This window comes from Lutjanus erythropterus, chromosome 1, assembly GCF_056507025.1.
Source record: "Lutjanus erythropterus isolate fLutEry1 chromosome 1, fLutEry1.hap2, whole genome shotgun sequence".
Lineage (NCBI taxonomy): Eukaryota > Metazoa > Chordata > Actinopteri > Lutjaniformes > Lutjanidae > Lutjanus > Lutjanus erythropterus.
The window spans coordinates 15,193,848-15,212,557 of record NC_139317.1 but is presented as its reverse complement, the minus strand read 5'-3'; the positions used below and the strand labels follow the sequence as shown (position 1 = coordinate 15,212,557).

The 18,710-nt window shown below is 39.8% G+C and overlaps 1 protein-coding gene across 9 annotated transcripts in view; it reads right to left on the bottom strand.

The window, feature by feature from the left end:
• Nucleotides 1-18,710, bottom strand: part of baz2ba (bromodomain adjacent to zinc finger domain, 2Ba) — a 103,727-nt gene that overhangs the window by 38,967 nt on the left and 46,050 nt on the right. For all 9 annotated transcript variants that reach the window (XM_084714779.1, XM_084714805.1, XM_084714798.1 and 6 more), the window contains exons 3-7: nt 10,433-10,630; nt 2,722-2,913; nt 2,413-2,574; nt 438-634; nt 113-325 (exon numbers count right to left, since the gene is read on the bottom strand). In XM_084714779.1, the coding sequence (XP_084570905.1) occupies nt 113-325; nt 438-634; nt 2,413-2,574; nt 2,722-2,913; nt 10,433-10,628 (960 nt within the window). In that variant the 5' untranslated portion in view covers nt 10,629-10,630. The remainder of the gene's footprint in view (nt 1-112; nt 326-437; nt 635-2,412; nt 2,575-2,721; nt 2,914-10,432; nt 10,631-18,710) is intronic.

Genomic DNA, 18,710 nt, shown 5'->3' with positions numbered 1-18,710 from the left:
GCTCATCCAGACTAAAACACAATCACGCTAGGTGAGAACGTAGCAAAACTTACACATTTGAAAACAAAAACAAGTTAGTGTGCATGTAGCCTCAGTTTCATTTCTTCTTTACCTTTGTTTTCTTCTTTGTCCGTTTCTCAGAGTCTGATAATTCACTCTGTTTGTCGTCTTCCTCGTCATCCTCATCATCATCGTCGTCGTCCTCATCATCTTCTGCTAGGTCTTCCAGATCACTGCTGAGGGACCCGTCACTCGAGCTGTCTGAGGATGTGCCTGATTCACTGTTGCTCGCCGCAGAAGTGTCTGCTGGCTTCTTTCGTGGTTTCTGAGTTGAGAGAAAAAACTGCAAGAATCAGCTTCATAATGCATAATGAAGTGACATGTGCATTTCACACGTCACTTCTTTTCAGAGAAGGCACGAAAATGTCAGGACTGACCTTCTCTTTAGTTTTCTGGATCGGCTTTTCCACCAACTCTGCTGGATTGTTCTGAGGGCTGCTACGGTGACTGTTGGAGGGGTCTGAATTTTTGGTTAGCTTAGTCGATGTCTGGACAGGAGCCGGACTCGCAGAAAAGCTCCCTGATTGTGTGGTGGGAGGACAGACCCCGCTGCCATTCACTGCACCATTCACCCCTAAAAACACAAAGCAGATCTGCTGTAATACTAATCAGTTTCATCTTTTCTGAGAACTTTGCTCCGCGTGATAATGAAATATCTGGAACTAAATGCAGAATGAAATAAGGCTAATAAAAATATTGATTTATACATGTATCTCATCAAACATGCTGGCTGCGCGAGGCACAAGCCCAACATGAGTGGTTTACATAATAAAAGATAAATTAAAAGATACTGTGAAATTAAAAGAGTGCAAGAAACAGAGATTACGAGAGGGAACATGAGGGAAAGAGGGGGAGAGGGAGGTTGACAGAATCACTAAGTGAGGACTGAAAGTCATTAAATCTGTCTTGAAAAGAAAAAAATCTCATCATAGGACAAAGTGGATTGAGGTTGTGGAAGAAGAAGGCGATTGAGATCGTGAGAGAAGAAAGATAGTATTTTGGTTGTTTATTTTCAGTGCAAAGTGCTATTATCTCTTAAAAAAGGAATTAATTAATTCACAAACCTAAATACCTACGTAACACATAAGATAGGGGAATTTTGAGAAATATGGATATGATCAAGTCTGTTTTAAAACAAATTGAAATGTTTCTTTATAACCTTCTACTTTCATTTATTTTTGTTGACAACAAGTATTCGTCAAAGTTATGTGTCCTTTTTTATTCATGAAAATGAGATGATAACTAAATAAAAAGTAATTAATGACAAAAAAACAAAAACAAAAACTTTGGTGAAATGTACTGGCACATTATTCAATGCTGTGCTGTTTAGAGAAGTGACTGACCCAGAGTTGCTACTCTTAGATTGTTAACTGAAAGATCAATTGACAGGCAGAAGACAGAAAGTGTAAAGTTTCACTGTCATCGCATTGAAACAAACGTGTAACAAAAAGAAGAACGCCTGTTCAAAGAAATGTAGTATACTTGATGATTGTGATGATGTGAGAAAGGAGCAGCAAGGAGCAAAAAGACCAGTGGTTCTCAGACTTTTTCATGTCAAACACTCCTAAACTGACACATAGACCACTGACCTCCATCAAGATTTTGTTCCAGGATTCCACATCTGATAAGATTTTCGCTTTTAGATTTTTAACTACAAAAAGTAGTCATACATTCTGTCAGTGTGTTACCGATGTACAGAAGCCCAGAATGGCTGAACTTGCAATATATTTTTTAAATGTTTTTATTATTTTATTATCTTGAGACAATCAATCTTGTTTTCTCATGATAACAGGTTAATTATTTCATTATGTCAACATAACAAATCTCGTTTTTTCATGATAACAGGCTAATTATTTTATATCTTGAGATAACAAATTTTGTTTTCTTGTGAAAAACTGTTATTTAGTTATCTTGAGATAACAGAGCTCATTTTCTTGTGATGATGAGTTAATTTATTTTGTTATCTAACTGAATAATTAACTTATCATCTTGAGATTTGCAAATATGGCCATTCTCAGCTTCCGTACTTATGGATGGACCCCACCACTGTGTCAGACATATGATGGGAGAAAAGTTCAGAAATGTAGTATACTTAATGTAGATGTTCCCTCCAGGAGAATGAGTTTGAAAATAGAGAAACATTTCAATAATGCATTACACTTAACTAAACCTGTTTCGGTTGACTAAATCTACTTCATTCATGACTAAAATATGACTGAAACTAAATGGCATTTTAGTCAAAAGACAATGATTAAAACTGAATCAAAATTTGCTGACAGAATTCACACTGTTCCCATGTAGTCAATGTAACTGTGAGGATCAATGAGTGGGTCTTCTGGATGAGTGCTGTACCTTTAGGTGGGGCATGGCTATTCTTGCCAGGCATCCTGATCTGAACAGGACTGGCGCTGTGGTTGGGCTGAATGTGAGGGGTGAAGAATGGAGGGAAACCGATGAAAGAGGGGAGAAAGGCAGCAGCTCCCCGTCCATGGGCTTCAGCAGCTCGCCACCACTCTGTTGGAGAGGAGAGGAGAGGAGAGGAGAGGAGAGGAGAGGAGAGGAGAGGAGAGGAGAGGAGAGGAGAGAATAGAACAGAAGACGATCAAAGATGCTTTCCCCAGATGCCAAATCCTGCTCACAACTCAAAAGTCCTCATCGTACCAGAGAGGGCTCCTAGCTGGGGGTGTGCTGCCAGAGCAGCTGACATGCCCAGGGAACCCAGGCCTCCAAACTCAGGCCTGCCTGCTCCGGCAGTGTAGATGGCTCCGAAGGCTGGGTGGTTGACCAGAGGGAAGGCACTTGACAATGTGGAGCCAATGAAGGGCTGCTCTCCCGCTGCTCCAAACAGACGGCCTGAGACAGATCCAAACCGAAGAGGACGTGTTAAAAATGTTTCCAAATGTATCCCATAACAAATGTTAGTTTGTGTCTAACAACACACTGGACAGTGATACAAAGCAACAAGTGAAGATACGCTCTTAACTTTTGACTGATTCAATTTTGATGACACACAATCTCTTCTGTTCCATACAAAAATGTGGCTTGTTAAAGCAAGCAATTTTTGACATTTCAGCCTTTCCAATGCTGATTCATTAAGAGGGAGTGTTTGAGTTTATTGTTAAAACCACACATTTTCTTGTTGATAGTTCTTGGTATTTAAAGGGATTTGGATTATTTGAAGTGTGGTTGCATGAGGTACTTTTCAATTGTCAGTGTATTAACCACGGCAGATGTCAACTGATACACTCCCTCTTTGGGGAAGGAGAGAGGCGTACCAGCACGGAAGCTAAGCAATGGACTGCTGAGGACAGGGTCAACAACAAAGGGTATTTTGACTCCTTAAAAAAGGTCCACCTATAAAAGGTTAATATCATTTTAAGGGTACACTATATTTAGAATATTTTCACAGCTTTACATCAGATAGCCTTTTTCAAAAGGAAACCAACATTATATGAGCCAAATATCGAGCTCTCCAAACCAACCATCTCTAACTCCATAGTCAAAATCAGTCATTTGATCAAGCACAAGTAAAATTACTGATTTTGCCTGTGGAGTCTGGTTGGTTTGAAATGAGTGATATTTGGCTCATATAACAGTGGTTTAAACTGATATTAATTTTTTAAACTGCTAAATTGCATTGACCCTGTCCATTAGTACACTGCTTACTCTATATCAAAAAATCTGAACTATCCCTTTAATGGCATTTTGTTGTTTCAAGCTACTGTTTCAGTTTCACGTATTGAATAAACTGCCTTATATCACAGGATTAGAAGATGAATTCAATACAGGAGGTGAATTTTGCTTTGAACTCTTGTGTCTAAAAATACTCAGCTCTAACTTGATTTTATTATTTGTACATATTTAACAAATCTTTTCTTCCGTAAAGTGAAATTTTGACATTAGTGTATAGCTGGCATGACAGTTGTTTATTGCACCTTTAGCACAACTCGTTGCCCTACTGTTAGTTATGTATATGTTTATTTGTGTCGACCGAGAACATTGTTCTCAAATTACCTCACTGAGCTCTTTTCATGTACGGACTGACAGGGTGTAAAAACTAGACTTAAACAGCTTTTGAAGGTGTCGTTTCTTATCCACCTGACTATAGAAGAATTAAATACAGAACGGCTGACTCCTATTTGTGTAAGAATTAGCTTCAGATTTAGCTCTCAGTGAGTGCACCTAATTTTAAAAGGCAGCCTTACTGTTTCTGAGCATGACAGACTGACTATTGCTTCAGCGTGATGCTTGTTTCTATACAGTGAAACACATTTAAATTACAGAGCTTTTTGTCATAATCCAATTTCAGCATACAACTATTTGTGTATTGATATTTCTTCAGTTTAGAGTGTCAGAATATGCCGCAGTGTAACAAAGACTGGATATTGTCAGTGAGAAAAAGAAGTGTGCGTGTAAGGCGTAAAAAGCTAACCTCCTTCTATCCTTTTGGCATTCAATTTCAGCACAGAAGAATACTTCATCAACATCATCATCGTCTAGCGTTTTCCTGAGCACAATCATTTCTGGCAGGGGCGACTGCCACGTATTACCTCCTCCCAGAGTCAGATGCAATTTGGTGTGAGCATATTTCATGCAAATTCAATTTCTATTCCAGAAAAAGGAGAGCAAGCCTGCTTGATGCCTCCGCATAAGCCAGGTAATACACATGCAAAAAAAGTGATGACTGAAGAAAAGGAAAGTGTTGTACACAGTGCAGATGAAAATGTCAAACTACTATACACTTGCACACACCACAGAAATGTAAAACAGAGTGACACTGGAGCACAGTGTTTTCTGAACTAATGCAGTCTGGGATCTAATTATCCAGAGGGAGACACAGTGAGGCCAGTTATGTGAGCTCTATACCAAAACACCGAGGCAGACTGTAAATGAACATCCAACTACACTGAAAAAAGAGCATTATTGGAACAACTCAAGAAAATACTTCAACTGGTAACACACAGATGAATTAAAGACGCCACAATACATTTTTAACTGGTTATGAAACAGTCTCACTTTATTACTGATGCCTCTATACAGCCTACATGACGACACAATCCGCAAGACGATCATCTCTTTCTACGTAGTTATTCTTGATGCCTGCCACCTGGTCAAATTCTCCTCGACATCAGATGAAACAAACCTGTTTTCACATTTTTCCTAGCAAAGTTCAGTGAGTACATTAGCTAGTTCAAAGGAAGCAGGTGGAGATTTTTATTTTGCTAATTATTTATTCAGATAAAAAAAAAATACTGCTTTTGTCCACATGGGCCTCCAAAATCAACAAAATGTGAAGGAACTTGCAGTAGTTTCCAATTTTCTGATTCAATTATTTTCTCTAAAGGCAAATATTGCTCCTTAACAACTTATGTTTTGGGGAAAAGTAATTTTCATTGTACAGTGTGTCATTTCAGTTTGTGAAATGTAATTAATATAATTGCTAACGTTAACCAATTCAGGTTAACCGTATATCAAACATAGTACATTATTTGATCAAAAATACAATTTTGCAGTAGACTTATCTTCTTTCTGATTTACCAAGAAAAAAATAGTAGGGCTGGGACAATACACTTATCTCACGATTCGATACTATCATGATACTTACATGCCAAGTTGATCTGTACTGCAATTCTCAAGTAGGAAATATGCAATTTTTGTTTGCTTTTCTTAACACTAGACCATGGGAAAAAGCTGAATCATACACATGTAAAGGCTGTATATCATGAGCACATTCTATCAAATTTATTAAAATAATTAACATTGCATGTCAATCAGCCTTTGAGTTTCATTTCAGCAGCATCATTGCTATACTTCATATAAAATATTTTTTGAAGTAAACTTCAGCTGTTCCTGCTCAAGTTAGTGAAAATATTAATGAAAGTAAGATGTAGCTGCTGTGGAGTGTTGAAACCAGTTTGTTTCCACAGAGCAGGGAGGAAATAAATCCATTCATGTAAGGTATATGGAGTAAAATGGATCGGATATCTGCTAAGATAATACTACGACAATGATGATGCTAATTTCTGTTCTGTTCAATGTGAATTCCAATTATGAGCTAGCAATGAGCTAATGGACTAACCACTACTTAATCATATGTATAAAAATATCAATTCAGCAATCTTTCTCCCTCAACTGCAGCAGGAAGAATCGGGAAGACGTGGACCTCATGAGGTCAGATGCACAATACCAAGAAAAACCTAACTGTTGCGCTTTCACTGAAATAAGAATACCAGGCTAAGAGAACGGGGTGAAAATTCAAGTTGTTACAATCAAGTAGACTGGCATCACTAAACCAGAAAGCTTTCCATTATTTCAAGTATTAATGAAATACACTTTATACAGTGTACAGATGCATCTCACAGAGTATTTTTAAGGGAAAATCAAATTATTTGTGGTTATGTGACGAGAAACAAAGCCTCGCCAGCATGCCAGCAGTGTGAGAGTATAGCCTTTGTGTTGCCTTCAAGGCCCCTCACCACCACAAGACAGCAAAATCTGCCTTTTGAATGTCATTAGAATATGCTGAATATGTAGAGCCCGCCTTGCCAGCGTCAGCTAGTGGATACGAAGATAAACGACTGCAATGCAACCCCCAGAAAGGCCAGCCACAGCATTCACTTATGCCTGGGGTGCCCACCTCTCCCCCTCGCTTCACATACACACCCCTTTCCTTTCTAGGCATCTGCAAATGCCTTTTCAATATTAATGCAGGCTTCCAGAAGGCGAATAATTAAATCTAAAAATTTGAAGCGAGACAGAAGCACAGGAAAGACATACCTAGGATTACCTACTCTCTCTTCCTCACTCTGTCTCTCCCGCGCCCTCTTTCTCATTCTGTTTCAATCCTTCCTCCACTCTGACAAACTGCACCGCCTGCTTTTTTCATGTTTGGATGCTGCCGAAGGGGGATTAATTTGTTGTTTGTTGCAGTCAATCAAATTTCCACAGACAGATTTAAGTTAATTGCATCCGTGAGTTGATCCCCGAAGAAGAGAGTGCTACAAGCGCCGATCAGCTTTTATTCTCCAAGTGATATCCTCATCAATGACATGCGCGCGCACACACACACGCACATAAACAGAGTCCGTGCTCATTTTTAAGTTCTTCAGATTTTTTTTTCTCTTAAGTGTTACTGGCACATTGGCAAAGGACCTTGAATCAATGCCCGCACAGTCTGTGATGATACTATATCTCTGCAATATGTAATTACTGATGTTACCTGCTTTACACAATACACTTGACATGTTCTTGTTGTTCTAGCTGAGAACGTTTTTCCTTTTAATTATGATACTTGAATGTAGGAAAGTGATGGAGATGACTTGTGGTTCATATGCATGAGTGGAAGTAACAAATTGCAACTACTAAAATGACTGTAATTAAGTCATTTTTTTAGTACATTTTTGTACTCCATTGAGTATTATTTCAAGACTGTAATTTTACTTGCGCTTAAAGGGACACTTCATCCCAAAATAAAAAAATACGGGTGGAAGACATTCAGTGAGTTGAAATATGTTATAAAGGGCTGCCATTTGCCAGAGTATTTCTGAAAGTTACCCATCAGCTCATCTTTTCTTCATTTTTTTTTTTCTAAAAAATAACATGACATACTGGAGCCACTGAGAGATAAATGGGGCACGATCAGATTTCCGCTGGAGTAAAAGATGGTGATGTGCTGGTAAAAATGAGAAAAGGGACAGTTCACCCCTGAATCAGAAATACATGTTTTGCCTCTTACCTGTAGTGCTGTTTATCCATCTAGATTTTTTTGGTGTGAGTTTTGCTGTGATAAGCCATAGAGATGTTTGCCTTCTCTTGAATAAAATGGACTTAAATGGCACTCAGCTTGTGGGGCTGAAAGTGCCAAAAATACATTTAAAAAATGCAACACCAGTGTATCTTTCCAGAAATCATGACTCAGTTAATCAAAATAATCCACAAACTTTGTTGTGAGCAATTTAATGCAGGAAAATAGTTCCAGTAGATTCTACTGTAGAAAGAAAATAGTTCCTAAATGAAAATGCACACAATAAGGTCTGTGTATCATCTGCAGTAACCGAGTCATGATTTCTGGAAAGAGATGTTGCTGTTGAATTTTTCAAATGTATATTTTTGGTGTTTATAGCACCACAAGCTGATTGCCATCAGGGCAGACATCTCTACGATCAACATCTCCAAACCAAGCAACTCTCACCAAAACAATCTAGATGGATGAAATAGCACTATAAGTAAGAAGAAAACATATATATATTTTTGATTTTGGGGTGAACTGTCCCTTTAACATCTTTGTGAGCACAATGCTACCTTCTATTCCTGTGGAAATCTGATCATGCTTCATGTATATTTCAATGACTCCATGATGTCATGTTTTTTTTTTTGTTTTTTTTAACTAGAAAAAATTAGGTATGTACTGTTGGGTAACCGAGAAACTCTTTGGGAATAGCAGCCCTTTATAACATATTTCAACTCACTGAAGGTCTTCTTTTTCTTGTTATTTATTGCGTGTAGCTTTGTTTTATCAGACAGTCCTTTCTGATGGGAAACCGCTGTTGTATAAACCAAATGTTGCTATCGCCGAACCAACCAGACTCCACAAATCAGTAACTTTAACTCCCAGAACACAGGAGTTGCTGGTCTACCACTGCCTCGATCTGTTAGTTTGTTTGTGTTATTGTGTGACTTCAGTGTTTTAAAAGGATAGTTTGGATTCACACAATATCACAAACAAACTTACAGATCAAGGCAACAGACCGGTAACTCTCATGTTCTGTAAGGTAAAATTACTGATTTTGCATATGGTTTGTTTGAAGAGTGTCATATTTGGCTTATATAATGATGGTTTCCTGTCAGAAATGCTACCTGATGGCGTTGCTTAGCATCTCTGGTAGTGGCCCTCTCTCCTTCTCCAAACTGGGGACATTAACTGTCAACAGTTAAAAAGTTATTAATCTGAGTACTGAGTATTTTTACTGAGTATTTTTTTGAGCATGAACTGATGAAGCCTGCTCGGATGAGAGGCGAAACGTCTTCTAAGACAATTTTACCAGTCCAGTTGCGATCGATTTAATCCCTTAAGATAACTATGACCTGGATGAATGAGAATATTCACAGGCAGAGTACTGAGTATATTTTGAGAAAAATACTTTGTACTTTTACCCAAGTATTTTTGAACACCAGCACTCTTACTTCAGTATCCTAACAGTCCTTGTACTTGCGCACAGATTTTCAGTCGTCTCTCCAGCACTGCTTATTTGTGCATGTGTCTATATGTTTGACTTACAGTTCACACAGTGAAGGAGAAGACACTGTATGAAATGAAAAAGAATTGGCTTGCTTGATTCCCACAAAGCGCAGCAGAAGTTCAGAGCTAACAGCCTGCCTCTCAGCATTTCATTTGACGCTCAGTCCAAAATCGCTTATCTAGAAAATCTGAGCACACGTAATGGCACAGAGGGATAAGAGGGATGTATAATGCATAAGGAGGAGATGCTCCTAATGGCTCCTTCTGTGGGGCAACACTGAGGAGATGGAGGACAAAACAAGGGGCTTTATTTTGCTCTCTTCCTCTTCTCGTAACAGACAGAAAAGACAACAATCATGGAGAGAAAGCTGGGTATGCTATTCCCTGCTCTGTGCAATCTTATGTTTATGTGTGTGTCTGTGTGTAGTGTGAAAAAACAGCAAGACATTAAGAAATGAGGAGAAAGAGCGTATGAGCAAATGATTCACTCGCTCTCACAAGGGATATTTGAGAAACACACAAACATACACACACTCACACCAAATATACACACGCACACTCCTCTTTGCCTAATGGCTTTGACCAATACATAGAAAGGAGGCTGGATGCCGGACAGGGCTGACTAGACACTGAGTGGCTGACAAATGTTAAATCATGCAGGCAGAGGCTCTCTCTCTCTCACAGACACACACACACGCACACACACACATGCATGCACAGTGTCGTGCTGAGCCTGACTCTGAGGCAGCTGGAGCCAGAGAGCTGAAGGTTGTCAGGAGACATGGCGAAGCATGTGTGTGTTTCTCACACAAAAGAGCCCCCTAATTGTTTGGGATTCATTAATGCAGCAGCTTTTCAATTGCAACCCAAGCTGTCAGGAATAAAAAAAAATCTTTGTAGCTGGGAGAGAGGTGTATTCACACAGGCTGCAAAATAACTGTATAATTAATACTGGAGGAAACTCATTTTTCATGGTAAAGAAATGAGGAGGATTGTGAATGCTATCGAGACATGAAGGTGACCATATTTGACGCTTTTTTGTGGTTACATGGGAACTGCTTGCAACGTGTGCCGGTATTTTTTTCTTCTGTACACAGAAGATCGACAGACAGAGGAGAAAAAAGTGTTTCTTACCAGAGGTGCTGAGGGTGGATCCCAGTGCTGAGGGGCTCGGGGCCAGGCTGCTCTTAGAGTGGGGAGCAGGGGATGATGAAGAGGAAGAGGAGGAGGAGGAGGAGGAGGAGGAGGAGGAGGAAGAGGCCGCAGGGGAGGAGGTGCGAGCAGCAGACAGGGTGGGCGCAGGGGAGGCCAGCCGCTCTCCAGACTCCATATCTGTCAAACACAATCCAATCAGCAGGGTTACAATAGCAAAGCACACCCACCCGTACACACACGCTTAAACACATACACACAAATGCATACTGTCACACCTACACAGTGTGTTCCTGCGAGCGCATGCACGCACACACATCTCCTGACACTTTTCCTTTCACATCTCACTTCCCCTGAACAATATTTCTATTTAGCCATGCTCACTGGCTCCCGGCCTCCATTGATTCTATATGGGGTAGGAGGAGGGAGGATGACATCTTTAAGGACTCTGATACTGGACAACGAAGCAAGTTTTTAGTTCTGGGTGCAAAAAAAAACACACCCGTGCTGAGAGTGTGCTCTGCAATAGCACAGTCAATTTTTACCAAGAACTCAGTCTGCTGAGGTTGAAATGTGATGTTTGTACTGACAGAGTTAGCAAAACAAAATAGAAAAATAACAGATTCTTCACTTTTCTGTCATTCTCTGTTCTTCAGACACACAGAGAACAATTGTCACAATGCCAGACTTTGAAACTTGGATACACTACTTGTATGAAAAAGTGATACTCGATACCTCTTTCAATACCATAAAAAGAAAAAAAAAGTCCTGGGCACACAAAGCAGATTTTTTTTTTCTTTTTTATAAAATTAGGAACCTGCACAGAGTGCTAGTACAGAAAAAAAAAACACTTAACAGTTTTTTCTGCATGCCAAATTTCAGGCAGAACTGAGGTAAAATAAAAAAATATAAAATTATAAAATATTTTAAAAAGTATTGACACTTTTGACAGCCTCAAAGGACAGTCATCTTAATGAAGAAGTCACTCTTCTTCCTCCTTCTTCCTCGCTTAAAATCAAAATGGACAAATAACCTTTTTTGCTGTTTTGTGATTCTCTCTCCCTCAGATACACAGGGGTACCCATTTGCACAAGCAAACTTAGGGGTGGGATTCTCTTGGCATCTCACAATCCGATTTAAGTCCGATTTAGAGGGCTACGCTGCAATCATAAAACCATAATCAGTGTATCTTGATGCATCAAAAATGTATTCATTTCTATACATGATTTATTCTCCTCACTGTGTGACTACTTGCTACTTTTAAAGCACAGCATATTTGTAATGATCTATATTTAGTTTAGCGAGGCATAATTTCTACACAGCATTTCCCTTCTTCTGCTTCCATACACCTTTTAAGCAAGGGGATGCCGGTCAGATTATGTCCCCCTTCAGGTGTCCTCACCAAAACTCAAGAAGTAGCTTAGTTCAGAATGTAAACATGACACATGTCCATCTTGTTTCACTAATTTTGTTTCAATTGTTTCAGGTTCAGGAACGTACAAAATACTTCATTACTGTACTTGAGGAGAGTTTTCCAGTATCTGTCCTTAACTTTAGTATTTTTTTAACAACCACATTTCACTTTTACTCACCACAAATACCTGTACTTTCTACTCTTTGCATTTTCAAAACAGGCTCATTACTTTAGCTTTAATGTTTATGAGGTGAATTATTGATTGTTTTTATTGTGCGTCAATGTGCGCCACCTTCCCAACATCACAAGACCAATTTCAACCTAAATGGATGGGACAATAAAACATAGAAAAGACAATTCCTCAGTGTATCGATCACTGCAAATTACTCACAACAGATATAACGAGATGAAGAGGATATAAATGGAGAAAAGGTAAGGTTTGGTTAAATGTTCTTCAGAGGGCTTCTTTTTCATTTCATTACAATACTTTCTCACTTTTACTTGAGTAAGAAGTTAAACCAGTACTTTTACTAGAGTCACTGTTTACACAAATATCTGTACTTCTACTTGAGAAAATAATGTGTGTACTTTAATGACTGTGCAACCTCTGTGGCCCAGTCTTACAAATTGTTACAGGCAGTTACATGCATTTTTCTTGGGGGGGGGGGGGGTAAATTTCCAAATATTGACTTGTACTGATTCATAATCTTTCAAGGAAGAATCACGAAACAAACTCACACACATGCATGTCTATGTTTGAAAACCAGGATCCCTTTACACCCCCTTGATAGAAAAAACACATTCAGTCATTTAAATTTAAGAGCTCTTTGAAGCCTTTTAAAGACAACATTGCTCCCTGAGTCCTTTCAGTTAGAACTGGAACTAAATGGAGAGGCTTTTAGATGATGGGTGCATTAACCAACACGGTATCTTTCCATTATCAATCTTACAGAGCCGTCATGCCAAGCCATTACCAACCAACCAACAACATAAACCCTCACAAGAAACATTTGGTCATTCTACAGCCAAATATTTTACTACACTGTTCAACTTTAATCCCCTTTTGCTTACAACTGAGAACACAGTGTCGCTGTGCCCACACAGCTGCTAACTTCTGCAGCTAAATAAATACAAAACAGTTTCAAAACACATGAATTTGTACACACACAATCCAACCCCCACTACAGACACACAAACACACACAGAAAATCACCTCCCCTGTCTATCACATCAACCTGACTCTTTTTCTCTCTTCTCCTTTTCCATATCCCTCTGCCTGACACTAATCCCGGACTGAAAATCCCCTTCAAAAGCACAGTTTGCAGATTGTGTTTTACAGGCAGGCTTTGTTATTGTGTCATTACACATAAACAGTCTCTGCCTCCATCTCTCTCTTTTTCCTTTCCCTCTCTCCCGCCACCCCTCCGCCACCCTCCCTCCCCTCCCTCCCTTCTCTCCTCTGCAGTGGGAGCAGAGCCACTGATTAAATCTCTGAGACAAAAGCTGCTATCCTCTGAATATCAAGTATCAGCCTTTCGCCAGGAGCAACACTGACAAGAGAGAGGGAGAGTGGGAGAGAGGAGGGAGAGGCGAGGATGACAAGAAAACCTGCTGCAGTCCACGGGGAGGAGGCTGGTGTGCCATCGGACTTGGGCAGCCATGACTGCCATCGCTTGCTGCAGTGGAAAGATGGTGGTTGTGTAATTATGAGCAAGGTCAAAGGTCCTTCCAGTGGCCTCTCATGCAAGGTGACAGGATGCGGGTTAAAGAGCCAAATTATCAACCCGATTGGATGATAAATGAATGTTATATATTAGCTATAACACATTTCTGCCTGAGTGAAGATTTTATTGCAATCTTAACCAAAAACTGTTACCTCCCTGCCACATTTTGTTGCATGAATGGCTGTCACACTCTGTGCTCCTTCACTTCTTCGGCTGTCACCCTTTAAATGTCAGGTTAGGGTGGAAAAAAAACCATGGAAAAAAAAGATTCTTTCACAAGATAAGAAAACAAAAAAAGAGTGATTTTTTTCTCCTGACACAAAATGTAAGTATCATTAGAAGTGTGATGAAAATGGAGAGGAGCTGTGGCCCTTCGTAATTATCATAATGCACATGAAAACAAAAGGCTCGTGTCTCAGAGGACGAGCAAGCTTATGTGGTGTCAGCTGGTAAGTGAAGCGGATCATTCCCCTACCTTTTCAGAGAGGAAGGGAGGAAAAAAACAGAGAAAGACGGAGAAGAAAAAAAGGATAAGCAAGACAATGCACTCTGATTTTGTTGTGTGGGGAAAAAAGACAGAAGAAAAAGGAAAAAAAGTGGAAAAGATGAAGGACAGGCTGTAAACCATTCCTGTCGTTTCTCAATATCTGCACTTAATGTCTCGCCTTGTCAAAACGTGATGATGTGAACAGAATTGATTTCCCCCCTAACAAACAACAAAAAAAGCAATCCCTCCTTTGCAGAGGTGTAAAGCAGAGCTACCCTCCCCCTCATCTCCTCTCATCTCTCACAATCTCTCAAAGGGCCTCTTTCTGGGATGAGAGATGGAGAGAGAAAGGACAGCAGTGGGGGGAAAAAAAACGACTGAGAGGCAAGTCCATCTTCCTCCGACAACTACAAACTGATCACTTAGTGCAATTAAATCTAATAACAATAATAAGATTGAGCTCAGCAATGTACCACCAAATGCACAGCCACAACAATGATTGCAACAATAATGGAGCGCCGAGGTATTTAAGGATCCAATCCTGACTTAATTATGAGAAATTAAAATGGATTTAGCATCAGAATTAGCTTGATTTTATAGGTAATTAACGGCACACCACAGTGGCGGTATAAGGCGAGCGTTATAATCTCCGTGAACGGCTAAATCAATTTGACTTGAACAACACCGACCAATCAAACACGGAGCGGTGCAACCAGAAACAGCAGGTCCCGCAGATGCAAGGAGAGGGAGAATTTATGCTAATGGCTGAACTATGATTTATAAGATGTGTTCCAGCGCCGGATTCAGAGTCACGTCCACAAATACACCACAGCACCCAGCTGTCAGCGCGTGCAGCTAATAGTGGCTGGATGCAACAGCCCTTCAGGAGATAGTGTAGCTATAAACAGCTCTGCGGTTTTATGATTGCATGTGGCCTTCGTATAGGAGCCTTCACATGTCAGTATCATCTGAAAGGAGAGCAGAATGGTATAAAGGAGAGATGGAGTGCATGGTGTAATGGCCTGTGCTGCTTGGTATGTGGCCTTACATCATGCATTTGTTTTCTGGTGTTGTATGTCTGTGTTGCGTGTGTGTAACAATGCTCGGTTACATGTGCAGCAGTTTTTACAAAAGACTGCCAACACATGCGTCTATTGAAGTGTACACTCTTAAAAATAAAAGTGTTAACTAGATCCATATAGGGTTCTTCAGCTGGTTCTTGATATATGTAGAAGCCAATATAAAGGGTTATACCTTGAACCATCTGTGAAAGGTTTCACCCAGAACCTCCTATGAAAGGTTCTACATAGAACCCCGCTATGGTACGATCCCACCAGAACTCCCTCTGCGGGATCTATCCCAAACCTTTTCACCATATAAGGGTGCTAACAAGAACCCATTCAGGTTGCTAAGTACCTTTTTATATTCCAAGGGTTTTATCTAGAACCCACCTAGGGTGCCCGATTGAGAAGAATTTTATATTAATCCTTGACAAAAGAGCTCTTCGGGGGTTTGCTGAAATCCTTGAAGAACTCTTTCTTCCCAAAAAGGGTTCTTTGGATGAAAAAGGGTCCTTAGTGGAACATTTAGTCTTACAAAGAGCCCTTGACAAACTTTCTTAAAAAAAAAGGGTTCTGTGGTTCTGGATAGAACCTCAGCCCTTCATGAAGAACCCTTTTGGAACCCTTACTTCCCAGAGTGTGTGTGTGCATGTGTTTGCGTGCCTTAAACTATTCAACCCCCTGTGTGTCTCACTCCTGCCCCTTTCCTCCTCGCCCCTTCAACACACACACACACACACACACACACACACACACACACACACAAAACGCACACACACACACACACACACACACACACACACACACACACACACACACACACACACGTACACACACACGTACACACAGTAACAGATGGCTGATACTAACTGAGATAATCCGCCAACAGAGTCATCAGCATGGATCAGTGGTAATCAGAGTGTGGACACAATGTCTCTTCTCCAGCCGTAATGGAAGGAGCGCCTGGCGCAAGAGAAGGGAAATGCATTATTCCCCATGATGCCCTGACCCCATTCAAAGACACACGGTGGCTCCCAGCTCTCTTTCTTTCTTCTTCTTAACGCAGCCGACAAAGACTGTATCATCATCGCTGCTTCCGCAACATTCACTCTCTCCTCTGGATCTCCTCACTCCCCGCCTTTTATTGTGATCTGCAACCGTGTCAAAAGCAGACCTCTATTTAGTGTCCTGCTCCGAGCAGCTAACGAGACAAAATGTCAACACGGCAAGTGTGTCATGATGAAGGTTGCTGGTGAAGAAGAGGATCGCAATGAGTAACTCACCATTCGCACTTCCAGCTTAATCAGTATACAAGAGTCATGCCTTTTTTTTCTGTATAGCTCAAAACAAACAAACACACTCACTTGTAGAGGTATAGAGTTTTAAACTTTGATATAAGATTAAATGAACAATATTCCATACCTGTTTCAATGCCATGACAAAAAGAAAAAATGTCCCCTGCACATGAAATATGATATTAAATGCAGTTAAATTAACAACCTGCAGACACAGAAAAGTCGCTGAACACTGTCTGGTTTTGCTGCAAGCCAAATTTTAGGCAGGACAATAAAGAATGAACTGAACAAAGGTCTTGAATGAGCACTTAAATTTTTTTTTTTTTATATATATATAGCTTTTGTACTTTTGATTCTTCCAACAGTTTCTGGAGGGTTACTTTTAAAATATATTCCACTATAGATTACATACAAGCCCTAAAATGTAACTTATAATGTATTCCATTAGATTGTGCAAGTTAAGCAATACATTTTAAATTCTTTGGATTACTTTTTGTCTTGCTCAGCTCATTTGTCTGGGCCATTCTCATTTTAGTTAACACTTGCTTTTGGAAATGACCTCACTGGAGATTTACTCAGTGGTAGAGCTGCAACTACCAATTATTTTCATTATCTATTAATCTGTTGATAATTTTCCCGATTAATCTAGTAGTTGTCTTGTCCATAAAATGTCAGAACATTGTGAAAAATGTTGTCAACAATCCATAAATATTAATTTTACTGTCACAGTGAACACTCACATTTGAGAGGCTAAAATCAGACAACTTGGACACTTTTTCTTAAAATATGACTCCTAGTAACTGACTTATCATTGCAGCTTTGATCAGCACCATTGAATAATACTGGCCACAAACAGTAGAGCTGCTTATGCACGCCACACACGTTAAAAAAAAAAAAAATACACGAATCATGTCTTGAATAAACAGATTGTATTTGTGGCTAATTAGTAATACATATCTGCTGTGCAGCTAAGCTGGCTGGCCAGCTAGTTAAGCAAACTAACAAGCAAGTTGATCCAAATTTCATTTATATACCCCAAAATAACAATGTCACGATGTGCCTCAGGAGGCTTTACAATCTGTACAACATTCAACACCCTCTGTCTTTAACATTAGACCCTCATTAGCATGACAGAGCACACTAGCATGACCAAAAAGAACCTGCACTGCACCGTAATGTTGCCACCTTCTTCACCATGTGTGTGAGTAAATTTTCATTATATTTACATGCTAAAAACACATTCCTGACTGTGTCCTGGTTATGCATCTCCTTGTATGTGGTGTACTGCGCACACACAACTGTTGCACTTTAAATACTTAACAACTTTAAATTTAATTTCTATTTTGAAAACTTGTATTAAGTTACTCCCTGACCCTGACTGTCAGATGTTAGCACTGTATTGTTTTTAAGCATGTAGTATTGAAAAAGTACTGATACTCTGACAACCTTACTGACTTTAATATTATCATTTCCAGTGAATAAGTTCTTTTGAAAATTGATAATACTTGTCTCATATCCACAATTTTCTCTGGCAGTTACCAGGTGGCAAATTGTCAGTCAGTTCCCAAGAATCACTCATTACTGATAGGCACGCACACACACACACACACACACACACACACACACACACACACACACACAAACACACAACCACACACAACCACACACAACCACACACATACAGACGAAGTGAAAGGTACTTTCTGTGGCAGTTTATGAAAGTGACATCAACATCTTTCATTTCTGACCTTGTATTGCCATTGCTTCGGCACATTGTTTGAACTTCCCCATCTCTTTTTGAGCTTGTATATGTTCGTGTGGATGTGTGTTTTTGTAGGCACGACATGTGCATATGGATGTGGATGTTTGTACTTTGCATGCTTGTTGGCAATGAACACTAACTGAGCAAGATCATCTTGCTTATAGCAGAGTGCACGCACAAGCTTCGCTTGACCCCTTTTCCTCTTGCTCTTCATCCCTCCCCTCCCCTATCCGCACGCACACACACACACCGTCAGCCAGGAAATGACATAACCAGGCGTCTTGGCAAAAATTAAGTGACAACCTTTGTTCAGAGTCAAACATCAACTTAGAGAACATTTAAAGAGACAGCATGTACTGTGTGATATCATGCTACACCACTGCTCTAAAAGGTCAGAATAAAAATGATGTGAATTATTCTGTGGCAGCTGATTGATCACCTAAAAATGACTAAAAAAAATGACACAATCACAAATTTTTAAGCCCAAAATGATGCCATAGCTTCTTTTGTCCAATGC